The 26,039-nt window shown below is 47.3% G+C and overlaps 1 protein-coding gene across 1 annotated transcript in view; it reads left to right on the forward strand.

Annotated features, from left to right (window-relative positions):
- STK10 (serine/threonine kinase 10) overlaps positions 1-26,039 on the forward strand; it is a 125,756-nt gene that overhangs the window by 24,532 nt on the left and 75,185 nt on the right. Inside the window, exon 2 of the mRNA XM_081231499.1 lies at positions 195-359. Within this exon, the coding sequence (XP_081087625.1) occupies positions 195-359 (165 nt within the window). The remainder of the gene's footprint in view (positions 1-194; positions 360-26,039) is intronic.

The raw sequence follows: 26,039 nt of genomic DNA on the forward strand, positions 1-26,039 counted from the left end.
CATGCCCTCCTGAGCTGACATAATGAGCGAGCCCTGGCCATTGTTGAGAACAGCGTACCTCCTACTTCAGCCTCTTATCCGCATCTGCACATCTGGCCTCTGTTTCCCACTCACGTGGGCCTCTCTGAGCTGGCCTCCAGGGGTCAGCTTCCTGCCGACCATGGCTGCTGACCTTCCGTGTCTTCACTTTGCAGGCCAAGAACAAGGAGACAGGTGCCTTGGCTGCCGCCAAAGTAATTGAGACCAAGAGTGAGGAGGAGCTGGAGGACTACATCGTGGAGATTGAGATCCTAGCCACTTGTGACCACCCCTACATCGTGAAGCTCCTGGGAGCCTACTACTATGACTGGAAGCTGTGGGTAAGGTGCCACCGCCTGTCCCCCTTGGCTCCCATGGCCTGGTGCCACCGGACCCTGCTTGGTTCTAAGGGCCTCAGCACTTTCTCAGCTTCTGCTTTGAGGGCAAGGGCTAGGGCGAGGACAAGGTGAAGTTGGGGGGCTCTGGGTCCCCTGCCCCCTCTCTCTGCAGAGCCTCCCCACTTTGGGGGCCAGGGATAGTGGTTTGGAGTGGGAAGGAACTCTGAAACTCTGCCGCCTGGCCTCGAATCCCAGCTCTGCTTGGATAACCCTAGGCAAGTTCTTGACCTCTCCTTGCCTCAGTTTCCCCATCTGTAAAATGGGGATGATAACAGTACCTAGCTCATTGAGTTGTTCCTGGGATTCAATGAGCTAATTTATGATGGGTGCTTGGAAGAGTAGCTGGCACATGTCAGAGTTCGCTGCGTGTGAGCTGTTTTATTATTTGTGTGGTGGCATCGTTATTACTACTGCTGCGGCTGCTCCAAGGGGATGCCTTTCAATGGCAGCACTAAAGGGAACCCTTTAATAGCCCCCACTCTCCATCAGCAGCCTCATATTTTGAGGTGCACAGTGCAGATACAGCTTCAATCCCCACCTTCCCAACTCAGCATCACCCTTGCAGGAATTCCAGGGCGCCCTGGTTTTCAGAGAGCCTGCCCTGCAGAATGGCTCCCGCATTGATGTTCTAGTACTAATGCCTCTCAGTTTATAAAACCCAAACTTCCTAGAAGGTACATGTTTCCAAACTCCCTTTTCAGCCAATGTTGCGCCCGTAAAACATCATATTTACGTTCCTAAAACTCAGCATAACATTTGTAATGAAATGATGTGCAGGAAGTCTCGTGAATTCTAGATGTAATTGGAAGACTGACTGAATCACATGTAGACGGTCTGCAAAGGGAGCGAGGGTCAGTGGGGGCTGGGCATCTCGGAATGTGCCAGATCCGAGAGAGCGGCCCAGGCTCGTGCTACCACAGTTACCGGTTGTTAATAATGATTTGGTGGTCAGGAGGGGATTTTTTTTTTTTTTTTGGCATGGCATGCAGGATCTTACTTCCCTGACCAGGGATCAAACCTGGGCCCATGGCAGTGAAAGTGCCCAGTCTTAACCACTGGACCACCAGGGGATTCCCAAGAGGGTATGTTTTAAGCATTGGACCTCCTATCACGATAGTTTATCATGTACAGGGAGAGTGTTACTATGTGTTAGTTACATTTTAGGAAATTAATGGGGAGTCTTGAGTTGACACGTCATGCTTTATAATTTTTCCCATTTGAAATAATGCGAAATGGCCTCCAAGTTGATTCTTTTTGCACAGAATGCCTGATTTTGAGGAACAGAGCTACTGATGCTTAATGGAGAAATCTGTGTTTCATTTGAGAAAAGGATCCTGTTATTTAAGAAAACCAAAGGAGTGGTTTAGAAACCACTGTCAAAGTTCATCCCTCTCATTTCACAGAAATGAAGGAAGCCAGTGTCCGAGGGGGGTGAGAACTTGGCGCCCCAGCTTCGCCCAGAGCTCTATCCACTAAAACTGGTTGCCCCGCAATGGAGGCCAGCTTTCTTTTGCTTCTCTGAGCATCTCCTTGGGGAGTCTTCTAGATGTCACTGGGGGGAATAAAACCACGATCACCTGACTGTCAGCTGTGGATATCAAAGCCTTTCCTCATCCACTGTCTCTGGGCACCTTGGAAGGTGAGCCGGGCAGGGGACTGGTCACCCTTTTCCAAAGGGGAGGGGACAGACGCACAGAGAGGGCAGGCTCCTTGCTCGTGGTCACATAGCTGAGGCCCAGGAAGCTGAGCCTATGCATTTCTTCTGTCTTGATTCATGGAGCTGCCTTTTAAAATTTTTTGCTTCTTTTAAGAAATTAAACAAATTTTAAAATATATGGCTATCAGAGGAAAATGAGAGTATACAGAAAAGCAAAAACAAAAACAAAGATGATTAATACCATCCAAATCTTTACACCAAAGATAACCACTGATAACATTTGGAATATATTTTTCTAGACTTTTTCTACATATACACACACTCATAGTTATTAAAAAAAGATGCACTTACACCAGACTAGTTACTTCACTTTTCACCCTTTGTATTTAAGATATATTAAGAACAACTTTTCACGTCTTAGGGAAACAGCTGCATCTTCATTTTTTCTTTTTCTGTAGAATTCCGTCTTCTGACTATTGAGCATTTAGGCCGTTGCTTTTTTTTTTTTTTTTTTTTTTTTTGCAGTACGCGGGCCTCTCACTGTTGTGGCCTCTCCCGTTGCGGAGCACAGGCTCCAGACGCGCAGGCCCAGCAGCCATGGCTCATGGGTCCAGCCGCTCCGCGGCATGTGGGATCCTCCCGGACCGGGGCACGAACCCGTGTCCCCTGCATCGGCAGGCGGACTCTCAACCACTGCGCCACCAGGGAAGCCCTAGGCCGTTGCTTTTTAAAAAAATTTTAATTGCTGTTATAAGCAACTCTGTGATGGACATCTTTGAATTTTTGTGTTCTTGCCTGAGAATCTCTTTAGGAGAATTTTTAAGATTTTAAGTGTGTATTGCCAAGCTGGTCTCACAGAGCCACTTTTTTAAAAAAAAATTTATTTATTTATTTTTGGCTGCATTGGGTCTTCGTTGCTGCGTGCGGGCTTTCTCTAGTTGCGGTGAGGGTGGCTACTACTCTTTGTGATGCGCGGGCTTCTCACTGCAGTGGCTTCTCTTGTTGCGGAGCATGGGCTTCAGTAGTTGTGGCATGTGGGTTCAGTAGTTGTGGCTCGCGGGCTCTAGAGTGCAGGTTGAGTTGTTGTGGCACAGGGGCTTAGTTGCTCCGCAGCATGTGGGATCTTCCCGGACCAGGGCTCAAACCCATGTCCTTTGCATTGGCAAGTGGATTCTTTTTTTTAAAAATAAATTTATTTATTTATTTATTTATGGCTGCATTGAGTCTTCATTGTTTGGTCTTAGTTGCTGCACGCGGGCTTTCTCTAGTTGCGGCGAGCGGGGGCTACTCTTCATTGCGGTGCACAGGCTTCTCATTGCGGTGGCTTCTCTTGTTGCAGGGCTTGGGCTCTAGGTGCATGGGCTTCAGAAGTTGTGGCATATGGGCTCCGTAGTTGTGGCTCGTGGGCTCTACAGCACAGGCTCCAATAGTTGTGGCGCACGGGCTTAGTTGCTCTGCAGCATGTTGGGTATTCCTGGACCAGGGATTGAACCCGTGTCCCGTGCATTGGCAGGCAGATTCTCAACCACTGCGCCACCAGGGAAGTCCTGGCAAGCGGATTCTTAACCATTACGCCACCAGGGAAATCCCCAGAGCCACTTTTGATATTATACAAATGAGTTTTTCCATCAAACCACCTACCTACAACACATACACACACCCACCCACCCATCCATCCATCCATCTATCCTGCTATCCATCAACACAATCTTCAATGAATTGCTGATTATGTACCCATTAAGAAAAACATGTTTTATGTATCTGTTCCCATTACTGTTTGTGACTGGATACCAAGTTCATCACGTTCCCAAGTCCAAAGATAATACCAACAATAGCTAACATTTATTGAAAGCTTACTGTGTGCTGGGGCTTTTGCTGTGCATTTTACTTGCATTATGTCATTTAATCTTCATTCTTTGAGGTTGTTGCTTTATCCTCATCTTATAGATGAAAGTGAGAAACAAAGATACTAAGTAAGTTCCCCCCCTGCCAGGCCACACAGCTAGGAAGTGGCAGAGCTGGAAAACCCGATGGAGAAAAAGGACAATTTGTAACTGGATAGTGACTGTGATGAGGTTGTTTAAATAGATACACCAGAATTTTCTGTCCCAAAGTTGTCACTTTAGGCTGGTACTTTCTTATCCAGGGCTGCTGCTTTGGCCAAAATCATTTCTCACCCTCCCCTTTTGTATTTGCCTCTATAGCCTGTATTTGTTACTTTGTAGACCCTTAAAGGTGCCATCTCCTCATTTTTGAAGATTTGGGGTTTAGACATTGTGAAATCAAGGACGGTGGCCCTGGAACTGGGTGGATCAAGACGGACAGAGGGTTTCAAGCAGGAGGATCAGCATGGGCAGTGGTCTGCAGGCGGGAAAGGTGTGGCCTGTTGGGATCACGGGTGGACTAGGTTTGGGGCAGCACGTGGTGAAAGATGAGGGCAGTCATAGGAGGCGATGTTGTGGAGAGCCTTGAATGCCCAGGTGAAGAGTTTGCACTTGATCTTTTAATAGATCAGTAGTTCTCAAAGTACAACCTCTCGGACCAGTAGTATCAGCAGTAGCACTTGGGACCTTGTTTGAAATGCAAAATATTAAGTCCCAGCCCAGACCTGCTGAATCAGAATCTCTAAAATAGGGCCCAGCCATCTGTGTTTTTTGGTTGTTGTTGTTTTGTTTTTTTTTTACGTTTTATTGGAGTATAGTTGATTTACAGTGTTGTGTAGCCATCTGTTTTAAGGAGCCTTCTAGGTGTCTCTGATGCTTGTTGAAGTTTGAGAACTATTGCTTTAGGTAATAGGGACCCAGTGGCAGTCTCACAGGGAGAGACACAAATTTTGCATTTTAGGAAGAAGTCAGGTTTGAGGGGGCAAGAGTGAAAGCACCGAGCCTGACCAGGAAGTGGTAAGAATAGACTAGGCCACAAGTCCAAGGCTGTGAGATGGGAACGTCATTTGGTCAGGAAAGCGTTCAGAGAAAGGAACATTTGAACGGGATCTCGAAGGATGCATAGTTTTCCAAGGGATGAGAGAAGGAGAGGCAGTCTGAGGGACAGCATGTAGAGAAGTGCGGAAGGGAGGAGTCTCATTCTGAGATATAAGGTTGAAGGTGCGCCAACTTTTTGGTTCTTTCCTTCTGTGTGATGATTCTTGGCCCCATCTTGTGGCCAGGCCAGGCCTTCTGTGCTGCTCCAGGAGCCAGTTTTTCTGCGTGGGTGTCTTTGACAAAATCAGCCCTGGCCTGGGGTCCACTCTCAGGGGCTGGGCTTTGGGATGAGAAATTAACTGTTGCCCAAGTGTCCTGGGCCTCTTCCCCAGCCATGGCAGCCAGGGATGGACTTTCCCCAGATGGGGTGGAGGTCACTCACTAAACCACCCTACCTGCAGTCTGACAAGATTAGCTCATTTTCTTCTAGAATTTGTAATCTTTGCAAAATCCTCTAGTGGTTTCTTATGACCACTTCTGCTTTTGAATATCAAATGGTGCAAGTGGGGGAAAAAACAACCCCAAATATTCTAAACCAGCACCATCCAATAGAAATATAATGAGAGCCATATATGTAATTTAAAAAAGAATTTTTTTTTTTTTTTTTTTTTTTTTTTGGCCACACTGCTCGGCTTGCGGAATCTTAGTTCCCCGACCAGGGATTGAACCCAGGCCCTTGGCAGTGAAAATGTGGAGTCCTAACCACTGGACTGCCAGGGAGCTCCCTAAAAATTTTCTAATTGCCACATTAAAGCAAAAAGAAACTGATGAAATTAATTTAAATAATATAATTTATATAACCTAGTATATAAAACATATTATCATTCTGACATGTCATCAGTGTAAAAATTATTAATAAGGTATTTTACCTTTTTTTCCTTCTAAGCCTTCAAATCCAGTATGTGTTGCACACTTATAGCACATCTCAATTCAGGAGCTAAATTTTCATTAGAAATGCTTGACCTGTATTTAGATGTCATAAAATTTACAGGTGAAAAAGTAGATTCACATCCCTAGGTTGTTCCAACGTTCTTAAATGTATCCCAATAATAGAATCGAGTACCAGTTTTTAAACGTAATTAAAAGTGAATAAAATGATACATGTTGTTCTACAGTAGCCATATTTCAGGTGCTCAATAGCCACATGTTTTTAGTGGCTCCTGCATTAGACAGTGTAGACAGTGCAGCTCTGGATGTACACCAGGCCCCCCAAGTAAGTAAATGTGGGAAACCCTGGGCTGAAGTCATGAATTTCCTTTGGTTTATAACTGCCCCTCCCCCTAACAGTCCCATCCCCCCACCCCCACCCCCACCCCTAGCCCTGAGCCAGATTTTGGCCTCTGGGAAAGTTTTTCAAGGGTTAGGTCTCTTTCCCTACACGTCTTATGGGAGTGAGACAGAGACAGAGTAACATGATGGTAAATGTTTAACCATAAACCCTCTGGGAACAACAGCCCTGGCTTATAGCATCTGCCAGTTTCTGTGGTGTATTCCCACCATGGTCAATTTCAAGCTAAAACAAAGGTCACTGACACAGAGTCGGGAAGAGATGCAGTAACACTCCATGATGAAGTTATTCCTGCCATACAGATACGATAGACGTAGATAACTTTAAGAGTAGAGATAGCGCTACAATGTGCTAAATAATTAGGGAAGCGATGAGTTTTGAGTGTTTATCATCTTTGTTGTTTTTAATTCAATTTTTAAAATAATAAGGTTACATAACAATTTTTTTTTTTTTTTTTGGCGGTACGCGGGCCTCTCCCATTGCGGAGCACAGGCTCCGGACGCGCAGGCTCAGCGGCCATGGCTCACGGGCCCAGCCGCTCCGCGGCACGTGGGATCCTCCTGGACCGGGGCACGAACCCGTGTCCCCTGCACAGGCAGGCGGACTCTCAACCACTGCACCATGCGGGAAGCCCAACATAACAATTTTAAACAATTGTTACCAGCTTGCAAAAATTCCTGAAAATTTAACAATCGGTCCTCACAAGCCAGTGAAAGCTGGCTCTGGCACACCTCTGGAGCCACACCAGAGGAGTGTTGACTAAACCGTAGAATGCTACAGCTGGATGTCATGCAGCCAACATCTCATTTGAAAGATGAGACAGCTGCAGACCAGAGAGGGTCTGGAATTTACCCAAAGTCACACAGTGAATTAGTCACAAGCCCAGACATACAGATGTCAGAGACTGTGGATGAGAGGCCCTACTCGTGTCACACTGCCCTATGAAAAGCCCTTCCACAGCTCTCCAGAATACATTCCAAACCCGTTACCTGGTACACAGGCTAATTATAGTCCATCTGTCAGTATCTTCCCAGGCCTCTCTTCTCCAGCTGTTCTAAGCTACTTGCGGGTGGTACCTCCAGGCCTTTGTTCATCTAGTGCCTTCTTGCAGGCAGGCCCTCCGCATCGTCATCTGCAGAGTCAGCAGGAGCATCGCTTCTTCCATGAGACCTTTTAAATTCTTCCCTGGTACCTCTAGGTGGAACTTACCTCCTCTTCCTCCTCTCTGCTCCTTAGTTTTCTCTTCTCTTACCAGTCACATTTTAGTGCCTCTATGTCTTGGTGTCTCCCTCCTCCGGTAGACAGGACCCTGCCTTTGCTCCCCCAGGGCTGGTCCAGAGCAGGGGAAGGTGTGGAGGTCCAGGCAGACCCCCTCCCCTTTTGAGGCCAGCCCTGCCCTGGGGAGACTGAAGGCAGTGGGGCACCTGCAGCCCACAGACCATACCCTGGGGCTGATGTTGCCCTTGCTTTTTTTTTTTTTTTTTAAAACATCTTTACTGGAGTATAATTGCTTTACACTGTTGTGTTAGTTTCTGCTGTATAAGAAAGTGAATCAACTATATGTATACATATATCCCCATATCCCCTCCCTCTTGTGCCTCCCTCCCACCCTCCCTATCCCACCCCTCTAGGTGGTCACAAAGCACAAAGCTGACCTCCCTGTGCTATGCAGCTAAAACATAGGCAGAACACTCTATGACATAAATCACAGCAAGATCCTTTTTGACCCATCTCCTAGAGAAATGGAAATAAAGACAAAAATAAACAGATGGGACCTAATGAAACTTAAAACCTTTTACACAGCAAAGGAAACCATAAACAAGACCAAAAGACAACCCTCAGAATGGGAGAAAATATTTGCAAATGAAGCAACTGACAAAGGATTAATCTCCAAAATATACAGGCAGCTCATGCAGCTCAATATCAAAAAAACAAACAACCCCATCCAAAAATGGGCGGAAGACCTAAACAGACATTTCTCCAAAGAAGACATACAGATGCCAACAAACACATGAAAGGATGTGCTTGCTTTTGACCGAAGCAATTCTCCAGCTATTGGTAGCTTGCAGGGAGGAGAGGAGGAATCTTCCTGCCTCTGAAGCTCTTCCTTTCTGCTGAATCTGGCTGAGAAGTGAAGGTGGCTGTGGAGTCCTGCTTTGAAGGCTGTGAGGATTTTGAAAGCTCCTTCTGATTGGTTCCTGACCCCTCATTGCCCTCAGCCTTTTTGACAGGAGAGCAAACCCTATGTCTTGATCTGTTACCTATTCACCCCGGGACTTCTGGCTCCTATCTCTAGAAGCTTGGGTCATCGTGGGGGAATTAAGCCTGCAACCCTGTCAGACCACAGGGTTCTCCATTTATTCATGTAAACAAGTGTCTGTTGAATTCCTTCTTTGTGCCCAGCCCAGTTCCAGCCCTGAGGATACAGATCGGCCAGGTCCCTGGCCTCACTAGGCTCAGAGTCTTGTGGTAGAAGCAGACGATATGGAAGCAAATGAAGAAGTAAATGAGAGGACTTCAGCAAGTGATAAGTGTGTGAAGGAAAAATAAACTGGGAAATGGGATAGAGGTTCCCAGGGTAGGGTCAGGAACAGGTGCTTTAAATAGGATGGATAGGGAAGGCCTTTCTCGTGAGGTGACCTTTTAGCTGAGGCCCCAAAGGAAGGATGCAGGGCAGACCTGCCGAAAATTCAGAGGTGGAAAGTTCTAGGTAAAGGGAATAGGAAGTGCAAAGGCCCTGAGGCATGAGCCAGTGAAGCCTCTAAAGGACCAGACAAAAGTTGTTGTGGCTGGAGAACCATAGGAAAGGAGACCAGGTTGTCATGGCCTGCTGTGTGCTAGGCCCTGTTCTAGGGACTGGGGATTCAGTAGTGAACAAGAGTTACAGTCCTCGTGCTCATGAGCTTACAGTCTGGTGGGGAAGATGGCCAGTAAGCACAGAAACACATAATTCAGTTAACGATAAGGACCACGATGGATATGAAATCAGAGGTGTGGCTAGGGACAGGGCAAGCCACCTTCTGTGCATGTCAGCAGGAGGCCTCTCTGAGGAGGTGACGTTTGAGAAGGACCCAGTCAAGGGAGGATCAAGGGGACAGCAAGTGCAAGGGCCCTGAGGTGAGAGCATGCTTACTGCATTCAAAGGCAGTGAGGGGCTGGTGTGCCTGGGATGGGGTGGTGGTGGTAGGAGAGGGGGTCAGGGAGGTAGGGGTTGTGGTCTTATTGTAGGTGTTGGGAAACCTCGAGGTTTCAAGCAGTCCAGCGTCTGCCCTCTTCCTTGGCCATTAATCTGATTAGTTTCTGAGTCCCTTTGATTCTTTTCCATGTCTGTCTCATGCACTGTCTTCCCTACCCTGCAGTGGAGGAACTGGGACAAGTCCTGGCTCGTAGCACCAGTTGAGATCTTAGCTAACCTCTGAGTCTCTAGCTCTTTATCCCTAAAATGGGGATGATGGTAGCAAAACCTATCCCATTGTAAGGATTAAGTGAGGTCGGGCATGGGCAGCAGTGTCTGGCACAAAGTGGGTGCTTAGTTAATGCCATTGCTTCTCTCTCCCCTCCTCTCACAGTCCTTTCATTCCCTTCCCACTGCACCCTCAACCCCTGGTTTGTGGCAGCCTCTTCTCTTCTGGCTTTTCTGCCTTTCACCTCATGAACCTACCCGAGACTTCGCTGTGATCCGTGTCACCCCCAGACAGTAAGAAAGGTGATGTCAGGGTGGATGAAGGAATCAGCACGGGGTGAGGAAAGCCCTTTCACGTGCACACAGCCAGGCCTGGCCACCACCCCTGGAGCCCTGGCACAGGAAAAGTTCAGAAGTCCCTCTGCCCCCAAGTTTTGTCTGGGCAGAAAGTTTTGCACAAGTTTATCTGCCCAGGAATCTCCTTGCTGACTACCAAACAAAGCATTGACTCCTTTGCTTGCATGGAAGGCCTCCACAGTTGGAGAGCCTCCCTGGATTTTCCCCCCAGGTATGAACTTGTCATTCTCGAAACTAAAGAGCTGTAATATTTATGTAACACTCTCCGTAGGGCTGCCTCTCCCAAACCTCATTCATTCTCCTACCTGTGGAATAGTTAATATTTTTTTAAGGTGACTCACTTTTTAGAAATTAACTACATTAATTGAAAAAGAAACTTCCGTCTCATTACCAGAAATGGAATATTAGGACCCACTTGCCATAAATAGAAATAAAAGGAAATAAACCACTTCTGTTCCATTCTGGCCCAATCCCTTTGCCTGCCAAAGCCCTCAGCCCAGGCCCTGTGCTGCCTGTTAGGAGGAAGGTTGTCACCGTGCGTCTCTTTAGCGCTCGGCAGGGACGGGGCTTTGCAGGAAGGACAAGCACGGTGGAGGAACTCCTCTCTCCCGGCGCCGTGCAGTGCCCGAATCTCAGGACCTCCGCCTGGGGATGCGCCCAGGCCAGGGGTGTTTGGGTCTGGCCAAGCCTGGAAGGCCAGAGGTTGGGGACGGTCCTCTTAGGACTGAGGCGGGCAGGCTCAGCAGCTTGTCCAGGGGCAGTCAGGGGCCAGAGGCTGGGTTTGGACGCACCTCTCCTGACCCGAAGGCCAGCTCCCGTCAGCTCCCCCAGCTCACGTCTCAACTCTCATTGTCTGCACCTGGGCTTTCCCAGCATCCTTAGCTGTGGAATCCTCCTCTGTTGAAATCTTCGTGGAAGTCCTGTGGCCATAGAGAAAATAGCAGCTGCCCTAAGCTGGGCAGGCCTCCTATCACCCTCAGCCCCCCACTCCCATGGTGGTCCCCAGAGTAGCTTCCAAGCCTTTTGGACTCTGTTTGGTCTGCATCAGGGTTTGGATCATTTTCTATGTGACGGGGAGCTGTCCTGTCCATTGTAGGATGTTTAGCAATGTCCCTGCCTCTACCCACTAGATGCCAGCAGAAGCCCCATCTCCCCACTCAGTGTGACAACCATAAACGTCTCCAGATGTTGCCAGTTGTCCCCTGGGGGACAAAACTGCCCTCGGTTCTAGTTTGCATCTGCTAATCCCAATCTTCCAATTCTTCCTTCCCCCTTGGCAGCCACAAGTCTGTTCTCTATATCTGCCACTGTTTTTCTTAAAGTAGAATTGAGAGGATATATTTCTCATTCCCATGTCTCTGTCGAAACAGGAAAGTGCAGATAACCAAGAGGACAGTGTTCTTAGAAAAGTGTGCAAGATGACATTTTTTCATACAGGCAGAGCTGCTTTGCCCCATAAGTTAGCTCCTCAGACCTGGTGGCATTTAAGCCAGGACTCCTGGCCTTAGGGAATGCAAAAATAGGTTTGTAAGGCAGCTGTGAATTTCCTGTATGTGTATACCAAGTTTGTTTGTGTGTGTGTGTGTGTGTGTGTGTGTGTGTGTGAGAGAGAGAGAGAGAGAGAGAGAGAGAGAGAGAGAGGAACTGAAGGAGTGACTGTAGGCTTTTCAGAGTGTGACTTCTTGTCAGAAAGTGAACATTCTACAAAGAGGAAGTGCAGGGCCCAGGGTCACAGAGCAGGGCGTGGGTGGGAGGGGCCCGCTGTCCTCACGTGTTCATATGACTACATGTCACCGGCCAGGGTTTCTGTGGCTTGTCGCCTTGGGCTCAGAGGCTAGTGGTTGGTCACTGACAGAGATTGCATATCTGGCCTTAAAAAATACCAGAACTGTAAAGAGAATGTGACATTAGAAAGTCACTAACCGCGCTGTGTGCATTTAGAAAGTCACTCAGCACGGCAGAAGGAGCGCTGGGCTGGATGGAGTCAGGGGACCTGAGATCTTCCCAGATCTGGGACCAACCCTCTGTGACCCTAGGAAGCACTGTCCCTTCCCTGCACCTCTGCTTCCTGGCCCTTAACGCCAGGGCCTTGGAAGGGATGATCTCAAGGAGGCCTTTTGGCCCGAGTCGGCTCCGTTTGTCCTGGCCCGGTATCTCTGAAATCCTGAACTCCCGGTTCATGGTCAGCTGTGTGGCCTGTGGTGGCCCTTCTCTGCAGTATTGTGGGCTAGGACCTCTTCCCATGGGCTCTGGGGTCCTGGTGCCCCTGGGCTTCCCTGGCATTCACTGACTCTCTGGATTAGGCCTATAGGGGCGTCCACTCTGGGGACACACACGCATATCCATAATAGCACTTTGTGAAGCACTTGAAATTCTGTGCAGCCCTCTCAGTCCTCTGGGGTAAGTGTATTGTTACTTCTTACCACTTCTGTTGTACAGATAGAGTGCCTTGAGGCTCAGGGAGGGGAAGCAGGTTCAGAAGCTTGTGACTTCTTGGCCCAGAGGGTAAATCAGGAGGCAGGGGGTGAAGGTGAGAGGGAAGAGTCAGCAAAAGAACACAGATAGCTGGCCTTTGCTGGGAACTTTCTCTGTGCTGGGCCCTTTCATGATTATCTTGCCGAATCCTCACAATTCTATGGGACTGAGATGTTGTCACCCCCATTTTATGGATGTGAAGACTGAGGGTCAGAGACAGAGAGTGACTGTCTCAGGGCTCACATCCAGGTTCCAACTCAGATCAGCCTGGCTCCTACCTCTTCAGTGCACCCCACGCCCCCCAAGTGCCAGCCCACACAGTCTGTGCCCCCCTCCTCCACTTGAGGAGCCCATTGTCCTGCAGACCATTTTTTTGGCAGTGTCTGGTGGGGAGGGGCCTGTGGCTCGAGGATCCATCCAGCTTCTACCTTGGGTGTGGTGGACTGTCAGCTACTAGCGGTTAGAATGGCAGTAGAATGGTGTAGCTGTGGATGGACAGGCCAGGGTAATGTGGGGTTTTGCCTGGAATCCTGCTGTTGGAATGTCCGGGCCGGGGTCTCTGTGTCACATTCACAGGAGCGAGGGTGACTCTGTGGTCCGGGGATTCGCCTGCCATGTTCCCAGGCATTTAGTTCGCCACCTGACCCCATCAGCCAGCTGTCATCCCCTCTGTGGCACTCCTGTGTGCTCCTCCCATCCCCACTCACCGCCCCCCACCCCCTGCCCCAGCTTCACTCACACCCTCATTCCTTCGGTCCATCAAGCAGTGGCTTTGGAGTCAGCTAGACCTGGGTTGGAATCTTGCTGCCTCGGTGCTGCTGTGTGACCCCAGACACATCTCTGAGCCTCAGTTTCCCCATCTGGACATGAAGGGTGATGACACTGATCTCGCAGCTGTTGGCCCAGGATTAGAAACCCAGCTCGTCCCAGCTGGCAAGACAGTAGGAGCCTCGTGCCAGGCACCCAGCTGACAAGGTCATGTGTGTTGTTCAAAGTCTAGATTGGCAGATAAACGTGTAAACCCGGTCCACAGGCTGTACCTAAGGCAGACTTTTCCAGTGCTTTGCAGTAGTGTGACCCTTTGTAAGTTGGTGTTTTTCATATAGGAATCCAAGTGTTTGGCTTGGCCTGAAGCAGCTCTCGCCACAGGGGCCCATGTTCCCTTGCGGCATCTATGAGCTGGGCTGAGGGCTGCTTCCCCATAGACGGCCACCTGCTCTCCCATCTGCCCTCACCCCTACCCTGGCTGCTTCCCTGCATTTATACACTCTCTGGCCCTGATGGGAACAGATAATCCCAGTCCTGGGCGGGGGAAGTGGGGAAACAGAGGGATGAGCCGGGGGCTGAGGGACTGTCTTCTGTCTTCCTTGGAGACTGGGGGCCCTTCTTCCTTCCTGGCTGTGTCCCTACTGGTCTCTGTCTCAGGAGCCCTCGGACTTGTGTCATCACTGATGGAACCTTCAGTACTTGCCACTGTGGCAGTCTCTGCATCCCCATCGTGATCACGCCTCCCCTGTGTCTGGTATTCCACATCCGCGATCTCACGTGACTGGACCCCCCCTCCCCGGAGCACGTGGGCAGCCATTATTCAGTCATTCATGCGTTCACTCACTGACTCACTCATGCATTCATTCGTTCACCAACAAATGTTTCCAGAGCACCAGCTGTGTGTCAGGCACTGTTTTAGTTGCTGAAGGCACAGACACAAAGCCCTGCCCTCTGGGAATTTACATTCTGTGGGGCAGCGGGGGTGGGGAGGCAGAAGATGGACATAATAAGACTGTAGAGTGTATGGGCAAATAGATGCTTAGACTTGCCCAAGGCGCCCAGTGTTTTTGTGCTTCTCTCTGCTGCTCTCAGATTATTCCTTCAACCTTTCATGGGCAGCCACTGGCACTGGGGGCTTGTCTCTGAGTGTGGGCTGGTCATTTCAGCTTCCCACGTGGATACAGCCTCTGGTGTTACTAACGGTTGGAGCACACTTGCCGAATGCCGGGTCCTGAGCCGTGGGCTTTCCCCAAGTCACCCCATTGCTCACTACCCAGGTGGCAGATCCTATAGTTCCCCACACCTTACACATGAGCAAACCGAGGCCCACATCTCTGCGCTTGTTCCGAGGTCTTTCCTTGTCCAAGATTAGTCAGTGTCAGGACTGGAATTGGAACCCAGGTGTATCTGACTCCAGAGTCAAAACCCGGGGCTCACCTTATTTACTCAGGTGTTTTGGTTCCTTGGAGACTTTGTCTCTCGGGTAATAAGTCAAGGAAGACTGGGGGTTGCCCTTGGGGATGTAATAGGAAACGAACACCCACCCTGCACCATCTGAGCTGCTCTGTGAGCAGCTCAGTGCTGGCTCTGCCTGCCATGCCCACCTCTCCCCATCGCCACCCCTCTCCCCTTGGTTTCAAATCCTACTTGTCCCTTGAGGACCATCTCACATGCCACAAACCTTTAACAATTTTAGTTGGGAATGCTGTTTCCTACCAGTCAGGCAGGCCTTCCAGCTGTGTGTCTGTATTTCCTGTGACCCTGATCACTCCTAGTCTTGTGGATTTGTGAGTCCATCTAATGAGGGGCATGGCCCTGGACCATTCCTCTCTATGGCAGCACGAGCCCTGCCACCCCTGACTTTAGGTAATGGTGGCCGGACAGACAGATGGTCAAATAGATGAAAAATGTCTGTGCAGACAGAGAACTGCTTGTGTCTCCCCTAGGGGCTGAAAATCCAGTTTGCATCTGCCTGGAGTCTGGTTCCAGCCCTGATTTCCTGGTGTGATGAGGAGAGTGGCGATGGTGATAATCATACAGTGATGACAGTGACTGTCGTCTGTCACCCTCTGGCCAGGCACTGTGCTTGTTGTTTTCACATGTGCTATCTCATTTAGTCCCCTCAGGACCCCATCACGGTTGGAATGTGTTGTCCCCATTTTACAGATGAGCAAATAGAGGCTCAGAGTGGTGAAGCCTGTTGCCTAAAGACACACAGTGGCAGCATTTGGACTCAAGCTCAGAGGACTTTGACCCTGAAGCCAGTGCTCCTGATCTCTGGGCCAGACAGTATCAGAAGGGCTTAGGCACCCCAAATTGTAGTCACCTCAGTTCTATCCCAGAGATGCCTCGGGACTTGGGCCTGCACACTTGGATGTGGAGCCATCTCGGTCTCCTCATCTAGTAATCCTCCCCGCAGGGTTTGTGTCAGAGGTGCCATAGAATGTGCCAGATAGGCTTAGAGCCTCCCTGTTGCCTGGGCAGGACCCCATCCCCTCCCCTTAGGAACCCCAAGGTTATCCCTTGTGCTCTTCCTTCCTGCCAGGGGGCACTCAGTTCCCACAGTCTCGAGGGGAGCCCAGATTCCTTCCTCGGACTCTCTGTGACGTGGTGGGTGGAGCTGGAGGCAGAGGAGAAGGCCCGGCGTTCCTGGGAGGCCATGTGGGTGAGGGCTGCCCCGCTCAATGGCCGCATTGTTTGGCCTGGAGCTCAGAGGTGTGGAGGTTCTGGGAGTCCACCTACAGGGACTGGCTGCTGAGAAGCTGGAGACATTTTTGTGTTCACTGTTATGTTTTTTTTGGGGGGGGGATCTTCTTTCTACAGGTCTCTGTTGAGTGACCAGAAGCCTCTGTCTTCTGCGCTGATGGGGTGTCCCCGTGCCCAGGAGACATTGCCTCTCAGGGTAGGGAGACCTGGGAAGGAAGGGGTGATTACAGCACCTACCCCTCCTACCCCAAGAAGAAGCAAGCCTGGAGAGGGAAAGGAGCTTGCCTGTGGCTGCACATTTCAGCAATCTTTGCATCTTAGAGTCAGGCAGACCTGGGTTTATACCCTCGTTCTCTCACCTAGGAACTGAATGGCTTTGGGGAAGCCCTTTCCCCATCAAACCTCAGTTTCCCCATCTGTAAAATAGACATAAGTATAACTGCTCACAGGAGTATGTAAAGGAATGCCTGTAGAATGCTTAGCACTCTAAGGTATGCATTAGGCACTCAGTAATGGCAGCCATCATCTCTTTTCTCTTGGGTGGCAGAAGAGGGAGGGACTGGCTTGCTTTTGTCCAGCTTTCTTTGCAGAAACAGCTGTGTTAGTCTGTGTTGGCTGTTTTGCCCTGATTTCTGGGCATCTCAAAGCCACTGAAATGTTTCATTCATATTTCTTCATTCTTCATAAATTCATTCAGTGAACACTTACTATTCACATACCAGGTCCAGGCTCTGATAATGGATGATATGAATGGACTTTTATAAATATTAACTGCTTATTCAGTGATAAAGTGATGTCCTTCACCTTGTACCCTCAAATGTCAATGTTGAAAATGACCTTACAGATGTTAAAAGCTTCATTTTCCGGGTAGGAAAACTGAGGCTCAAAGCAGGAAAGTGGTTCTGATGGCACTGTCACAGGAGGCCAGGGGCAGATCTGGGACTGCGTCCAGACCTATAGAAGAGGTTTAATTTTATTTAATTTTACTTCCAGGACTGTTGCCAACATTTATTTATTGAGCCCCTTCTGTGTACCCAGTACTCCTGCCGGCCTCAGGAAGGGCCAGGGAAAGGACGGGACCCAGGTCCCGAGCACCGTGTGGTCTCCAGGGTATGGCTTGAGCATGCCTCAGTTGTCCCCTGCGGACGGTCGGGCTGTGGCAGCGCTGACCCACCCTGCTACTTGGCCCCGCTGCCTGTGGGCTGTACACGTTAATGTCTCAAACCCTGTGGGTGGTCCAGGCCCTCTCTTATCTGGGCTGTGACATCCTGGCTCCCTTATCTCTGGGTGAGTGAGTGCACTTGGTGTGTGTGAGCTGACCAGTGGGGCCCAGTGAGGGCTGGAGCAGGGAGACAGAGGGACCTTTTCTTCCACCACCTGGGGGCTGTATCTTGAGCTTGTGGCTTCCTTCTTGAGGCACAGGAAGAGAGGATGGGGTCACTAGGTCTCTTCCATCGGGGAGACAAACAGAGCTGACTTGGCACCCAAATACGTCCCAGTTCAGGTCCTGGCTCTGATAGTTACTATTTCTGTGACCTTAATCTCTTTGAACCTCAGTTTCCTCGTATGTAAAATGGGAATAAAGTGTCACCAAATGCTGATAATAATTGGTAACATTTACCAAGCATTTACTTACTGTGTGCCAGGTAATGTTCTAAGTGCCAGGCGTCTATTATCCTGTTTAATCCTCCCAAAAACCCCATGACGTAGAGGCATTTTTTAGGATACCCACTTCAAATGGTGAGTGTAAGATAATCCATGCAAAGGGGCCTGGCACAGAATAAACTCTCGATTCCTGTTAAATGTCATGGGTGGGGAAACTGAGACTGACCTGGGTTAACTGACCGGGCAACTGCTTACGTCCTGAGGAGGTTGAGGGTGTGGAGTGAGACTATATGGGGGAAGCAGTGCACAGGTGGTGTTTTCCATGTGTTATTTAGAAGGGTGGAAATCAGCTTGGCATGGCACTGTGGGGTCAGGGTTTAGTCCTGAAGGGTCGATCAGGTAGAGGAGAGATTTTAAATTCTGGCTCTCTCAGTCCTAAGCAGTACTGAGCTGATTCTTCATTTGCAACAGCTCCAAAGAAGTTTTTTTTTTTTTTTTTTTTTTTCGGTATGTGGGCCTCTCACTGCTGTGGCCTCTCCCACTGCGGAGCTGAGGCTCCGGACGCGCAGGCTCAGCGGCCATGGCTCACGGGCCCAGCCGCGCCGCGGCATGTGGGATCTTCCCGGACGGGAGCACAAACCCATGTCCCTTGCATCGGCAGGCGGACTCTCAACCACTGTGCCACCAGGGAAGCCCCAAAGAAGTTTTTTATTGTAACCAGTCCCAGGGCAACTCTGAGAGGACACTGGCTTAAGAGGGAAGAGAGTACTTCTTGATCTGAGCTGTGCAGGTGCAGTGCTAAATTCCCATGGCTAAAATAGTGCAGGACCAGGTTAGGTGCCTAATAAATGCACGAATGAATGAATGGATGAATGATAGGAGGGGTGGTGTGGGCTGCCAGGATCATGTAGCAAGACTGTGACCCTTATGCTACACCATGACAGCTGCTTAATCTAAACTGATAGGGGATCGAGGTAAACACAGGTTTCCAGTTTCCTTTGGCCTCCAGCCAGAGTGGAAAGCCAGCAGGACTGCAGGCTGTACCCCGTCGGGCACCCTCTGAACATGTTTATGGGCTGAGGTCTCCAGGGAAACAGAGCTCATGAGTACAAAGGCAAAAGTATTTACTATCTGGTTCCTTACAGAAAAACTTTGGTGACCCTTGATCTGGAAAATGGAGATTATTATTGTCTTCATCTTATAGAACTGTGTGAGGATTAAATGAGAGACTGTGAATAAAGGGCCTGGGACAGGGCTTGGCGCATAGTGTCAGCAGTTTTCTGAGCTGAAAAGCACTTGGGTCATATTTTCAGAGCCCACGGTCTCTTGCCCTGGGAGCCCTCCCCCAGGTACTGGCAACCACTAATCTCCTTTCTGTCTCTATGGATTTGCCTATTCTGGGCATTTCATACAAATGGAATCACATAATATGTGGCCTTTTGTGTCTGACTTTTTTCACTTAGCATAATGTTTTCAAGGTTCATTCATATGTATCAGTGCTTCATTCCTTTTTCTCACTGAATAATATTCCATTGTATGGATATGCCATATTTTATTTTTCCATTCATCTCTTGATGTATACTTGGGTTGTTTCCATCTTTTAGCTATTGTGAGTAATGCTGCTCTGAACATTGGTATACAAACATCTGTTTGATGCTCTGCTTTTAGTTCTTTTGGGTATATACACAGAATTGGAATGCCAGTTCATAAGGCAATTCCATTTTAAATTTTTTAAATTCTGGTTTTAATTTTTGAGGAACTGCCGTACTCGCTTCCACAGTGGCCACACCATTTTACATACACAGGGTTCCCATTTCTGTACATCCTTGCCAACACTTGTTATTTTCTATATATATATTTTTAAATAGCCAGCCTAATGGGTGTAAAGTGATATCTAACTGTGGTTTTGACTTGCATTTCCCTAATTAGTAATGCTGAGCATCTTTTCATGCATTTATTGCCTATTTGTATATCTGTAAATGTCTGTTCAAGTATTTTGCCCAATATTTTTGTTTGTTATTGAGTTGTAAGAGTTCTTTATATATTCTTGAAATTAGTCCCTTATCAGATATATGATTTGCAAGTAGTTTCTCCCATTCTGTGGGTTGCTTTTTCACTCTGTTGACAGTGTCTTTTGATGTCCAAAAGTTATCAAATTTGACGAAATCCAGTTTATTTGTTTTTTGTTGTTGTTGCCTGTGCTTTTGGTGTCATAACCAGGAAATCATGGCTAAGTTCAGTGTCATGAAGCTTTTCACCCATTTTTTTCTTCTAAGAGTTTTGTAGTTTTACCTCTTACATTTATGTCTTTGATCCATTTTTAGTAAATTTTTGTATATGGTGTAAGGTAAGGGACCATCTTCATTCTCTTGCATATGGGTAATTCAGTTTTCTCAACAAAATTTGTTGAAAAGACTGTCTTTTTCCCATTGAATGGTCTTGACACCTTTGTGGAAAATCATTTGACTACATATGCAAAGGTTTATTTCTGGGATCTCCTTCCAGTGGTCTATATGTTTTTATGCCAGTACCTCACTGTTTTGATTATTGTAGCTTTGTAGTAAGTTTTTTTTTTTTTTGTGCGGTACGCCCGCCTCTCACTGTTGTGGCTTCTCCCATTGCGGAGCACAGGCTCTGGACGCACAGGCTCAGCGGCCATGGCTCACGGGCCCAGCCGCTCCGCGGCATGTGGGATCTTCCCGGACTGGGGCACGAACCAGTGTCCACTGCATCGGCAGGCGGACTCTCAACCACTGCGCCACCAGGGAAGCCCTGTAGTAAGTTTTGAAATCAAGAAATGTGAGACTTCCAACTTTCTTTGAACAGTTTCTTACAACTGTTCTTTTTAAGATTGCTTTGGTTATTTGGGGTCCCTTGATATTCCATATGCCACATCTTTTTTTATCCATTCATCCATTGATGGACACTTGGGTTGTTTCCATATCTTGGCAATTGTAAATGATGCTACAGTGAATGTAAGGCTGCATATATCTTTACGAATTAGGGTTTCATTTCCTTTGAATAAATACCCAGAAGTGGAATTGCTGGATCATATAGTAGTTCTATTTTTAATTTTTTGAGGAACCTCCATACTGTTTTCCACAGTGGCTGCACCAGTTTACATTCCCACCAACAGTGCATGAATGAGGGTTCCCTCTTCTTCACATCCTCACCAACTTTGTTATTTCTTGTCCTTTTGATAATAGCCATTCTGACAGGTGGGAAGTGATATCTCATTGTGGTTTTGAGTTGCATTTCCCTGATGATTAGTGATGTTGCACATCTTTTCATGTGCTTGTTGGCCATCCATATGTCTTCTTTGGAAAAATGTTTATTCAGATCCTCTGCCCGTTTTTTAATCAGGTTGTTTGTTTCTTCTGTCATTGAGTTGTATGAATTCTTTATGTATTTTGAATATTAACCCCTTATTGGATATATGGTTTGCAAATATCTTCTCCCATTCAGTAGATTGCCTTTTTATTTTGTTGATGGTTTCCTTTGCTGTGCAGATGCTTTTTAGTTTGATGTAGTCCCATTTGTTTATTTTTGCTTTTGTTGCCATTACCTTTGGAGTCAGATCAAAAAAATATATTGCTAAGACCAGTGTCAAGACCGATGTCCACCTGTGTTTTCTCCTATGAGGTTTCTGGTCTAACATTCAAGTGTTTAATCTATTTTGAGTTGATTTTTGTATACAGTGTAAGATAGTGGGTTCCGTTTCATTCTTTTGCACGTAGCTATCTAGTTCTCCCTACACCATTTATTGAAGAGACCATCCTTTCCCCATTGTATATTCTTGTCTCCTTTGTTGTAGATTAATTGGCCATAATATTCATGGGTTTGTTTCTGGGCTCTCTATTCTGTTCCACTGATTTGTATGTCTGTTTTTATGCTGATACCAAACTGTTTTGATTACTATAGCTTTTGTAATATACTTTGAAATCAGGAAGTATAATGCCTCCAGCTTTGTTCTTTCTCAAGATTGTTTTGGCTGTTTGGGATCTTTTGTGGAATGGATATGTTGTTAATTGTCTTGGATATGTATCTAGGAGGGGAATTGTATGGATCATATTGTAATGCCATGTTTAACATTTTAAACTGTTAACATTTAGACTGTTTTCCAAAGTGTCTGCATCATTTTACTTTCCTACTGTCGGTGTATGAGGGTTCCTATTTGTCCATATTCTTGTCAACACTTATCATTGTCCATCTTTTTGATTCTAGGCATCCTAGCAGTCATGAAGTGGTATCTCATTGTGGCTTTGATTAACCTTTCCCTAATGGCCAGTGATAGCATCTTTTCATGTGCTTATTGGCCATTTCTATGTCTTTTTTTGGAGAAACATCTATTCAAATCCTTTACCTATTTTTAAATAGGGTTATTTGTCCTTTTATTGTTTTATTTTAAGGATTCTTTATATATTCTGGATACTAGCCTGTTGTCAAATATATGACATGCAGACATTTTTCCCGTTCTGTGGGTTGTCTTTTCACTCTTTTGATAGTGTCCATTGATGCACAAAAGCTTTTAATGTTGATGAAGTCCAGTGTATCTGTTTTCTCTTTTATTGCTTGTGCTTTTGGTGTCACTTCTACCCACCTGATCTTCATCATGCCCCTTGATACACACACACTCAAAGGCCCTCAAATCTTTTTTTTAAAGATGGGAGGGTTTTTAAGTAATTATATTTATACTTATTATTATTTTTTTTTTCTTTTTTTTTTTTTTTCTTTTTGCGGTATGCGGGCCTCTCACTCTTGTGGCCTCTCCCGTTGCGGAGCACAGGCTCCAGATGCGCAGGCCCAGCGGCCATGGCTCACGGGCCCAGCCGCTCCGCGGCATATGGGATCCTCCCAGACCGGGGCACGAACCCGTATCCCCTGCATCGGCAGGCGGACTCTCAACCACTGCGCCACCAGGGAGGCCCTATACTTATTTTTTAAAAATACTCATTGAAATACTCCTCTGTTTCAATCTGACCATCTCTAATAAGGCAAATCCCTAAAGCCTCTTTGCCAATACCCAGGGCTTCTCAAACCATCATTTAGTAAAGGCTCACCAGGATGATCTTACATCCTCCCCAAGCCCCTAGCTCCTTGGTTAGAGGCAAGAAGTAAAGGAAACACTGATGAGGAAGTTCAGGTTAATTAAGGAACATAAAAGAAATGGTAATTCCACCAGTTTGTTCCTAAGATTTCTGTACCACCATCTTACATTATGTTTTTGGTAGGCAAAGGAGAGATGTGACTCCAGGGTCCAGACCTCTTGCTCTTTTGCGAATTCCCATAGAGCAGTGGTTCTTAAAGTATAGTCGGGGGGAGAAGCAGTAGCATCCCTGGGGCATTTGTTCAAAATACAGATTCTTGGACCCTCCCCCAGACCTACTGAATCAGAAACTCTGGGGTGGGGCCCGATTATCTGTGTTCTGTCAAGCTCTCCAGCTCCAGGCTGGGTTAACCACTGTGGCCACAGGTTCTGGGTAATTACAGTCACGATGTACCTGCACCACTCACCTCTGTCTGCGTCTGCCTCTGCCTGTGGTCTTAGGGCAGGGACCTGTCTGAATCGTCCTGGGTCCCCAGGCTTGTCATAGACTAGGAGCTCAGGTAGTGTTTGTTGATCAAATACTTCTTTCGTGGCCCCCACTTTGCCTAGCAATGTGAGCCGTTTGGTAGACTCTCAGTTGATAGTTGTTGATGAGTTAAGCTGATCACAAACCTCCCTTCACCAGATCCTGGGAAAAACCTCGGTCACAAGCTGCTTGCTGCCCTCTCGAGGAAGAGTGATGGATGAGCCTCTGATGGGTTCTAGGAGTTGGTCCTTGGTACTGGGAGCTGTTGGATTTGGGGCTTGGTGAGGGCTTAGAGGCTGTCAGCTTTGTACCCAGGAACCCTGGATCCTGAAGAGCCTCCTTTCATCACAGGATGCTCTGGGCATGGTCCTGCTGGGGCCTTCATCGTGGATGGGCACAGCCCCATCCCGCCTTCAGATGAACAGATGCGTCTGTAGCCATGGGTGATTTTAGGCCAGTACTTTCCATTAAAAAAAAAGAGTACTTCTAATATAAAATTTTATTTTACATATTAGTTGAATAAAATATGGAAAATACATGAAAGTACAGAACACCGGTAATCCTTTTGTGGGTATTGATGTATGTTTCCATTCTCTTTTCGAAGCAGGCATATTTAGTAATTTCCTTAGGCATCAAGATGATTATTTTCTTTTTATATATTGTTTTTATTGCCTTTATTGAGATTATTATTTTATTAATTAAACCCCATGCATTTCTGTAAAAGCCCTGAGAAGTTTATAATATAAGCCCCCTGTGACCCTACCACTGACAAGCTTAAAGGTAAAGTGTTAAGATCCATGTAATGGAACCCAGTGAGAGAACCATGTCATGAAAGGGACATTTTTTTTTTTTTGGCATCACATAAAAGGCACCAAGACGTGAAGCTTTTTAAACCAGAAGGACAAAAAAAAAAACAAAGTTTAAAAAAAAAAGAAGAAAAATCGAACTTTATTTTGCCACATGTGAGAGTACAGTTGGGCAGAATTACAAAAAGTTAATTAACGGAGCATCACTCTGATTAACTCCGAACAAGGACTGCTGTTTCAAAAAAAAGCTTCACAGTTTGAAGTGTGAGTTACAGCAGTGGTCCCCAACCTTTTTGACACCAGGGACCGGTTTCGTAGAAGACGATTTTTCCATGGACCGGGGTGGGGGTGTGGGAAGGTTTCGGGATGATTCAAGCGCATTACACTTTTTGTGCCTTTATTTCTATTATTATATCAGCTCTACCTCACATCATCAGGCATTAGATCCCAGGGGTTGGGGATGCCTGTGTCACAGGGCAGTCATCTCCTAAAGATATTTCCTCGGGGTCCATATGCAAATTGTGAAGCATTATAGGTTTAATCCTGACATAGAATGAAAAGTCGGTACATTTATTCATGGGAATAAAACCAAAGCTAAGCCTAGAGCTTCCCAGCAGCCAAGGCAAAATAATAATAAGTAAAAAAATACGGGAAGGGCAAGGGGTCATGGAGCTCTTGAATTGCAGAAGAGGAAGCAAACCAGAATGGCACAATGCTCAAGCTTTCCTAGTGCTGACCTGGGAGAGGAGGGGGTCATGGGGGACCTTGAGTAAGGATGTTGTGTAAGGGACAGTTTAACTGAAAGATGCAGGAACTGCCTGAGTTTGACCACTTCTCATACTGACTTCTGATACTGGCAACGGGTGTGTTGATGAACTGTAGTTCTGGGAAGGCATATTTTTGTAGGAGGCCTAAATAACATGGTGTAAGTGTGACACTTTCTAGTGATTTCCTTTGCTAGATTCGACAAGTGCATATTAGTTGGTGTGGCTTTTGTGTTGGGCATGTCATTGACTGTCTTGATGTTGGAGGGAGAGAAGATTAGTGCCATTTTACAGATGAAGAAATTGAGGCTCAGGGACACTAAGTGGCTTACCCATGGTCACATAGCTAATTAAGAGGCGCTACCACCTTTTCCTCTTCAGCTGCCCCCTGTTAGAGCAGGGAATGGCTGAGCCTGTCCTGTGTCTGCTGTGTGTGAGGCTCAGGCTTGTTGCTTTATAAATACCACCTCATCCAATCATTACAGTAGTTCTGGGGGCATCCATAGTATTATCCCATTTTGCAGAGAAGTAGGTCATTGCCAAGGCCGCAAAGAGAGTAGCAGGTGAAGAGCAGGGGTTCCCAACCTGGGCTTGGTGGTGGGACTTCAGGGCGTGCAAGAAGTCAGTGGAATTGCCCACAAACATTTGTTTATATTTGCATTTTTCTGTGTGAGAGGAGAGAGGGTGGCTTTCATGGGGTCTCAAAAGACAACACAAAAACCAAAAAAGCCTGAACCTCTGAGCTCAAGGAAGGAATCATAGGAATAGCTCATACTGACTGAGCCTCACCCGTCGCCCGGCAAGGCCCGGGTGACTTTGTCACTCCTGTGGGGTTTGGGCATGTATCCCACCATCTTACAGGCCACTTAACTAGTAAGTGGCCTTGCTTGGTGACTAAATTTGGCTTCTTTTCCGCCACTGCCTCTTGTAGCTGGGTTTTTTGTAGCAATTAACAGGATTTGGGGTTCTCTTTTGTGGAGCTGAGGATTATTAAAAGGCAGAATGATACACTGAGCTTCGAGAGGTCAATGCCTGTGTCCAGGTCACCCTGACCCCTGGGAACAAGCCTGGTTCATTGGTGGTTGGTTAAATGAACAAATGAATGAGTGAGTGAGTGGGAGAAAGTAGTACCACTTCCTCATGTTCTGGGTTGCAGGACATTAATCCATCTCTGATGACTTTTATTTAGGATGACAGTCACCAAAGTGGTAGAGAGGTAGTCTGGGGGAGCTGGGGTCAG

The sequence above is a fragment of the Mesoplodon bidens genome, assembly GCF_964165515.1.
Source record: "Mesoplodon bidens genome assembly, chromosome: 4".
NCBI lineage: Eukaryota > Metazoa > Chordata > Mammalia > Artiodactyla > Ziphiidae > Mesoplodon > Mesoplodon bidens.